The sequence below is a fragment of the Pygoscelis adeliae genome, unplaced genomic scaffold (genome assembly GCF_000699105.1).
Source record: "Pygoscelis adeliae isolate BGI_AS28 unplaced genomic scaffold, ASM69910v1 Scaffold74, whole genome shotgun sequence".
NCBI lineage: Eukaryota > Metazoa > Chordata > Aves > Sphenisciformes > Spheniscidae > Pygoscelis > Pygoscelis adeliae.
The window spans coordinates 3,256,993-3,265,450 of record NW_008824665.1 but is presented as its reverse complement, the minus strand read 5'-3'; the positions used below and the strand labels follow the sequence as shown (position 1 = coordinate 3,265,450).

Genomic DNA, 8,458 nt, shown 5'->3' with positions numbered 1-8,458 from the left:
CAATATTGTAAGTCACTGGTGGAAAAAATCCTCCACTCAGAAATGTCTGTGGGCCTCTGATGAGTCTGAAGCTGCCCCTGGCAAAAACCAGCATGCTTTTTTCCAAGTGTTAACATTAGCTTTTTGTATTCCTGCTACAGAAGTGTCCCAGAGTTTTCATTGTAAGGATATGTTCACCTGAGGTAATGGAGACAGAGATGTCAAGTGACTGGCACCAGCTCACAAGCTTAGTGGTACTCCAATGTTTCCCAGTTCAGTGGGGTGCTCTAACCACTAGACAGCCTTCCTTATTAAAGATGGAGTATAATATGAATAGACCCAAGTCTCACTTGTCAATTAATGGATAAATTAATGGCCACAACTGTTTGATGTTAATAATACCTCCCTCAGCACACGAACTCCGTGCACCACCAGCTATGGCGTCAATGATGAAAGTCAAACTTATCTTTTGAGGTTTTGATACTTTGCATGGGTACCATGTCACGATTGCTTACAGCCTGTATGAAAAGAAAGGCTGTTCATAAGCTCAGTCATATGAAAGGATGTCTAGCATATAAACAACCTATGTCTTAGCACAAAGAAGAAAGGGAAATAACAGAGAGAGAATTTACCTTCTGCCCTCAAGGCTGGCCATCCCTAAGCAAGGCCAGACAATACTTACAGAGCTGAATTGAAAACTCCTAAAGCCACTGACAGAAAAATCCTAGGAGGTATCTTGTTCTCAAAGGCATCCTAGTCTATCCCACAGATAGAGGGAAATGCAGAGACAGACCGATCTGAAGTAGTCTACTTGGAAAAAGACTGGGAAACAAGATATTTGGTGAAAAATGGACTGTTGCAAACACAGAGAAATCTTTTTCTGATCTGCTTTGCTCAGGGGGAAGGTGCTCTGCCTCTGGGATGAGGAAACCTGTGGCCTGAATGTTAGAAATGTACAAGAAAGAGGGTAACATTTGTGCCAATGTGTAAAGTTGATTTGGGCAGTGACGCTCTCCATGTCTCTTCCTTTCTCAAAATGTAGTATTTGTCTCCTTCCACTACATAACACCTTCACCCCTCCCAGTTTTGTGCTGTCTTGCGCTAGTGACTTGGGGGACATGTGATTCACCTGCAGCATCCTCTCAACATCTGTGAGGAAGGTGGGGAGCAGCTTTATATTAAATATAAATCACTATGCTGAGCTAAATCCCCGTGTCCCCAGGCCACGTTGGCAACTTCCTTGGGGTCAGTATTGCCCATGGGAGCACCTCTGCATCACCAAGTGCCCAGCTCATGGCAGAGAGGGTGACGTGAGTTGTGCACAACCCTGTCTCCTCCCCCAGCCCCTTTTGCGTCCCAGGATTCTTGCAGCTGAAACGTGGGATGACCCTGGGTGAACACTGCTTCCCTCCGTGCCACCAAGAATAGATGCAAATCAGCATTCCCAGCTCGGAGCAGATGAGCATTTAAGCATGCACTTAAGTTCTTTACAAAGGACGAGGCCCTGGAGCAGAAACCTCATTTCCAAATATAGCACACAAGGAAGGCACTGCTGTATGGCTGTCCAGGCTGTATCTCTGGAAACGGCACATAGCATGGCTAGTAACATGGCCTCAGCACTTGGCGCAGATACCAACGTTTGGAGGTGCTTATACCTCAGCTCATGCAAAGGAAGAAAGCTAAGGCAGACAGTGCAAAATGGCTTGCAGCCTGCCAAGTCCATAAATCAATTTGAACTGGTTTTTTTCTTATATCTCTATTATGTATTGTTACCTCCGGCATGAGGGCTTCTTTCAAGCTGGTGACACATTGAATATATTACAGTGCTGAAATCACAATAAACTTATCTCAGAATTAAATGGTTATTAAATGCTCTAAAACTCTTGATTTGTTTAGAAAAATATAGCACCGAAGCTTGCAGGTAGTGAAGCACTGCTAAGCTCATCTATATGCGACCTCAAATAATTTTTCATGTCATTAAGCAGAACACAATTCCAGATTTATTTTAATAATTCATACATTGTTTCATAAATAAAAAACAAACGTGTGTTCAGCAGAGACCTTTTTTTACAAAAGAAATAATAAATTATTATTTCTTAATAAATATAAGATTAAATAAATAATAAATTGTTATTTCTTCCCTTAAAGAGATCTCTCTGCTGAACACTTGTTTGGTTTTTATTTATGAAAAAATAAATTATTAAAATAAAGTTAGAAGCATGTTCCGTTTTAATGACATCAAAAATTGTCTGAGGCTTCTATAGAGTATGTGCTTGATTTTTATTTCCTTGAAAACTCTCCCAGAATTATTGGGTTTTTTACCAAAAAACTCTGTGGTAGTCAGGGGGTGATCTGTCTTCTGCACAGGTTCAGAAGAATTCATTGTTGTTTATTTAATCTAAACTTGCCTCCCTGTCTGGATCTTGTGGGGAAAAAAATGCACAAAGGAAACAAAGTGTCATGTAATTTTGTAAATATTAGAAGGTACTTGAAATAAATCCATATGCATTATTCAAACTTTCAAGTTTTTAACTCCTTTCTCCACTGTTTTGGGCCACTGATAAGTGACGTCCTGGTATTCTTGCCTTCCTTTGTTTCATGCTTATGTAGCAAATAGGCGAGATGAGGACTAACACAGGTACATACACATGTACGTCTCCTTCTCCCTACATAAAGAACCAGTATCTCAGCTCAGTTGTTTACTAATCCTTCTGGTTCATCAGAAAAGGAGCTTGGCACTTAGTTGTCAGGACTGGAGGGAGCCTGACTTGCTTGGCTAACGGGCTGCAGAACAGAGCATGAGACGCATCCCGTTGGTCTCGCTTCACCCACTTCACTCTGAAGCACTTGCAGAGCACATCAGCTTCTCACTCCAACAATACAGGTGCCAAAAAAACTCCAGCAGCCTCCCCCCACCAAGCAGCTGCATCTGACTGCAGAGAAGGGACCATAGTTCGCCTATGCAGCTGAAGGTCATGAGACAAGGTGGGACCCACATTTAAAGGAACTCCCATGAGGGGCACAGAGACCAGGAGCAGGCTGGTGCTACGCTCTCACACATGCTCCCAAGCACCAGATGTGCACCCTCCTCTCCCATCAGATGAACCACCGCATCCAGATGCGTGAGCTCTTACCAGCCTTACTATGGCTTGAGACATAGGAGACAGAACTGCCAGGGGAAAGGCTCATCTTGCCTCCTGCTCTCTCACTGACATGGGAAGACCCACACAGACACCTCAGTCTTCACCAGTATCAAGGGGCAGAGACGCAGGCTGACAGCTGTGTCAGAGAAGACTTACGTTGTCAGCATCTAACAGGGGATGAGGTGGAGGGCTGGAGTTCATCTGACCTACCTTCAGGCAACTAAAAGTTCAGGTGCCTCAGCTGAGCTCCCTCCATTGCCAGTGGAGAAATACATGTGTCTCCAGGGGCAGTTCAGGCAGTCCTGGAGAGGAGGCACTGGCCAGCTCTTTTCAGGTGCCTGTAGGCATGTCTCTCTCTTTGTGTATGGACGTATTCATTTCAAAACACAACCCAAAACACTTAAAAAACACAGACATCTTGGGTACATAGGAGGTAAAATATAAGGTAAAAGCGAAATCACTAGAAGACTCCAATAGGATTACTTGAGTTTCGGCATTAGGCTACACCAGGTCTTCCTCCTGCTGAGACCTATTCACCAGTAACTTGAAATCCTTAATTTCTAAATGTATAAAAGCCAGGAAAAAAAATTTTTGCTCTTTTTTTTCTTTTTTTTCTTTCTTTCTTTCTTTGCCTTTGAGAGTTTCATCTGACTCACTTCTCCCTGCTGCCTCTCTCAGATCATTTCAGTGAGATGTGACAAAGAATCTGCTGCAGAGTCCTCAAAGAACCATCCTGGGGTCTTTTCCCTCTATACCTGCCCTAATGCAGCCAGATGAGATCAGTGCAAAAGAAAAACAAACGGATAAATATTTCTTCCTACCAGAGTGGTGAGGAGAGAGATGCGAGGAACTGCTGCAGATAGGAAAGCCAGTGATGAGGATGAGGATGATAAACTTTATATTTACCGAACCCCATCTCTGACACTCAGACACCCACCTCTCCAGTGGGAGAGAAAGGCAAATGGAGACCCGTGATTTCTTTCTGCTATGTTGTTTGAGAACAGGCCTGCTCACTCTGAGAAATACAGCAGCAAAAGCCTTGGGGGACAGAGTCAGAGGGGCTGTGTACTACAGCACTGAGAAGCAAGAAGCTTTAATTAAACTTGCCTTTAGACTTCATGGTCTTAGACAGCTTGGGGATTAGCCAAGCTCTCTCTAGTTCATGTTGCCTACCCAAAATATACAGGAGAGAGGATGAAGGAGGAAAGAAAATGTAGTCTGAAAACAGGACAAAGAGTCAGTTTAATACAAACATTATAAATATAATATGAACTAAAAGCAGGGCAAGGCCAAATGGTTTGGCAGCAATTCAAGGCATTCAAGCTTGCACAGAAAACGTATGGAAATTGCGTTCAAATGCATAAATGAGTGCTAGAGAGCTTCAGAGGCCTAGGTGTGAGCATCCATGCAAAGCCTCCAAAATGACCTTCTAGAAAATGCAGATCTCTCACATACTTACTCCACCTCCCGAACAAATAACATCTTCCTACTACTACCTGTTTTCAGGTACAGCCTGCAGGACATGTAATTGCTCTGCAAAGTTCTCTGCCCAGAGAATATGTGCTCCCCACCAGGCGCACAAAGTCAGGATACGCCAGTCCTGCATGGATTAGCAGGGATCTGAGCCTACATAACACCTGGGTTATCTGTAGAGCTGGCATCTCCCAACAGGCAGGAAACTTGCCAGCCCTCCGCAGTTGCTCTGCCATTCCTTTGTGCCAGCCTCAGAGACCACCCTCACCCTAAAGGTGGCCGTGACAATACGCCCACACACATCTTCCAACCCTTCTGGCATTCCTATTGCTGTGGGCAGGAGATAAACTCACAGATAACACCAGGGGATGTCCTCAGCTGATGTCAGTGGTGGTAATTCTCTGGAAGTCAATGGAGCTATCATTGTTCATACCACCCAGGGTCTTGGCCTTCTAGGTTATTTTCTTCTCTGTCATTCCCATACAATGCAGTGACATGCAAAGGTGCCTGAGCTAGGCACACCAGTCAGGAGTAAGGCAACGCTAAAGCAATGCCATTTTGGTCCCAGATAAATGCTATCCATCTCCCCATCGTGCCCTAAGAAGCAATGCTAAATAATTCTATTATGGTCACAATCCTATGCAGTTACATTTACCCATCCCAGAGCTATTATCCTGCTCTAGGCATGACTTGCCATCCCTGCATGGAGCTGCACTGTGAATCATAGACCTCCCTTTCCAACTCTGTGAAAGCTCCTACATCCCACAGACACTCACGCCAACCACCCAGGTGTAAAAGTAGCCCCTTCCTCCATCACTCATGGAAGGACACAGTATTCTTGTTCCAGAGCCCAGTACTTTCTCACTGAAACAAAGGCTTGCTGTAGGCTTGAAGAGAAAGAGGCTGTTTCTTTCCACACGCCGTCACCCTCAATAAATCAATGAGATGCCCTTCAAATACTTTTAAAACATCGCTGCTTCTTTTTTTTCAATGAGACATTTTAAGCCCTTCCTTAAGGAGCAGAGAAGGGCCTTGAGATTTTGCAATGCAGGTTTTTGTTTCAGCTTTCTCTCCTGCCTGATCCCCAGACAAGGTGTTACTCACGCATCCTGTCAGAGAAGAGCAGCAGCTGCCCGCACCGCCATGAAGCCCTAAGGAGATCGCAATAGGAAAGGCGGCTGACCCTTAGGGAAGCTTGTATTTCTGCCTCTCACCTTTCCAATGAGATGTTTGAACTAGCTGACCCCAAGATGATGAGAGGTAAATGCTAGTAGGTGCAAATCTGTGCTCCTTGCAAGCAGGACACCACTCCTCCTTTTTGGGGGCTCCTCTAGCTGATTGCTAACCAGCTTATGTGGAAAAGCAGGATCCTTCCCCTGGGTATTGTATACAACAGAGCACTTTCTCTCTTACAGTACTCTGCCAAAAGGAACTCCCAGTGTATAAAACACTCAGGGGATCAACACAGTTTGATAAATCCTCCTGTCTGTTAGCAAGTGGGATGCTTGACCTGGCATACCTAAACTAGTGTTTCCTAAATGGTTTGCTCCAGTGTATCATATCTGACTCTCAAAATTTCTCAGACTATGATTCACTCACAATGTGATTTTTCAAACTGAACACACTGTCAAGACAAAAATTATTCCAGTTGTAAACTGATTACCACATGCCCTGTGACTGTTCATACTTTTATATGAACTGCACTCTGGGAACCACTAATCTAAGACCCAGAACATAACCTTTCCTAGTTAAGAAAATGATAAAATCCTAGTTCCACTGAAACCAGTAATAAAGCTCCCACTTATTTCCCTGAGACCAGAATTTCCCCCCAAGGTTCTTGACCTTCTGATTTAGAAGAATCTTTTGCCTGTGAAGCAAAAGTAATCTTCATGCAAAGCTACCTTCCGGAGCTTGCATACCAACAGCTTCAGTACATCAACCGTTCCTCATACGTTTCTCAAGCAGCATTAGAGCAAAATTGCCATGACACTGGTCACTTTCACAGCAACTATTAAAAATCAAAGCTGGTCAGAAAAAAACATAGTTTCCCACAAAAAAGGTAATTGTTTTGAAAAAGAGAAGGGGGGTAGAGATTTGTTTTTGCACTGCAGGTGAGAGGAAAATTACAAGTTTTTCCAGTTGAAAACAGCTACTGTGTCTGGGTTTGCTTCCTGCCCTCATTTTCCTTTTGAACCCGTTGATGAAACATTAGGAGCTGTCTGCTCGATTTTTCAAGAGCTAAGTAGTATCATTACAATTGTATTTAATATTAACAAAGGGAAATCTCTGCATTTACTGTTCTACCCATCTATTATGTTGTTTATTATCTGATATACAAGAGAAATTCTTACCTGGTGGGAAATAAGGGGGTACTGTAGTTTTGTTTGCGCCCTCTTCACACTCTTTCAATCGATTCTGCAGAGACACAATTTGTCGACGAATTGCAAGGACATTGTTTTTGTCCAGTGATTCTAATTCATTTACCAATATAGTCAGATTTGTGATCTAGAGAAAAAAAAAAAGAGAGCAAATTTAAATTTTTGTCAACTTCATTTTACAGATATTTGCAGGCAGGGTTGATCATACCATAGAAGATGATGCTACAGAACAGGTTTTAAGAAATATCCCTAAAAATAGACCTTATGCTGCTAGCCTGAACTTTACATCTCCAGCAGAGGTATGTGACCACAAGGAAATGCTTTAACACTCTGTTGTATACCATAATGTAAAAATATAGTGTTACTTTATACATAGTATAAAAGTATTCAGTAAGTCTTAGGCAAGTACTAGCTATTATATATAAAAAGTACTTATTCCAGCCTTACAAAAGTATCTGGAAATTTTATTTGCAAAGATAAATAATGTTCTCAATCACCTACTTGATGATCTAGAGGACAATGGAGAAAATTATATTTCACTTTCCATCTGAAGTAATTATTCTCTCTAGGTGAGTGATTAATTACAGTTTTGAAAATGTGATTTATAGTCTGCTGGGAAGGTGATAGTCTTTCCCACTTCTTGATTTCATATTGATTGGGCCACTGCCCTAGCAACCAGAAGCTGATTTTTTAATTATCTAAGTTAAAGCACAGAGGCTTTCAAGCATGGGGGTCTATAAATTAATATTTATTATAATAATTTAATCAGCTCTGTGCTTAACACTATGCAAAACTGTTAACTTTCAGGCAGATAGTTGGCAAAAATAAAGAGGTGCCCATTTCTTTTGAGGTTTCTTTGCTTTTCTGTGCTCTATATCAAGGAAAAAAACTGTTAATACATTTAAGGTCAAGCTTTATTTTAATTTATGCTGATGAAATGCTAAAATAATTCCACTGGCTGCAGTACAGACAGGCTACATTTCCTCAACCTAAACACTAAAGAGAGAATAGACTATCTGTATATTTGAACCCTCTGTGGCTAATTAAGAGTCTGGCAATACCTCCAAATATATTTGCTCAACGATGACATTGCTTCCAACAAGGCTGGATTTCAGCTGAGTGACCAGCCTCTCTAGGTCACTGATTTCCACTTTCAGTAACTGGAAGTCCAGTTCTGTGTAAGATACACTGCTTTTCTCCATATGCTCCACTTTGATGGTTAGATTAAGGATTTGCTGCTGATACAGTTCAATCATTTTTGAGTACTCTCTAACCTTAAAGAAAAAAAAAAGGTACATATTCAAGTCCAGGTTAGCAAATAAAACAAGCTTGTTTGACATCTTTATTATATTTCTGAGTACCCCATGCATAACTTCCACACACTTGACATATATATTCTTCACATAAACTCCATAAATGAAATTTTCATCACATACATAAAAAATGTAAAATTTAACCCTCAGTTATTGTTGGCAGTTCCACAAA

At 41.9% G+C, this 8,458-nt stretch overlaps 1 protein-coding gene across 1 annotated transcript in view; it reads right to left on the bottom strand.

The window, feature by feature from the left end:
- The window catches only part of OLFM4 (olfactomedin 4), a 22,812-nt gene that overhangs the window by 1,666 nt on the left and 12,688 nt on the right, over positions 1-8,458 (bottom strand). Inside the window, exons 4-5 of the mRNA XM_009322862.1 lie at positions 8,035-8,247; positions 6,947-7,100 (exon numbers count right to left, since the gene is read on the bottom strand). Coding sequence (XP_009321137.1) covers positions 6,947-7,100; positions 8,035-8,247 — 367 coding nt within the window. The remainder of the gene's footprint in view (positions 1-6,946; positions 7,101-8,034; positions 8,248-8,458) is intronic.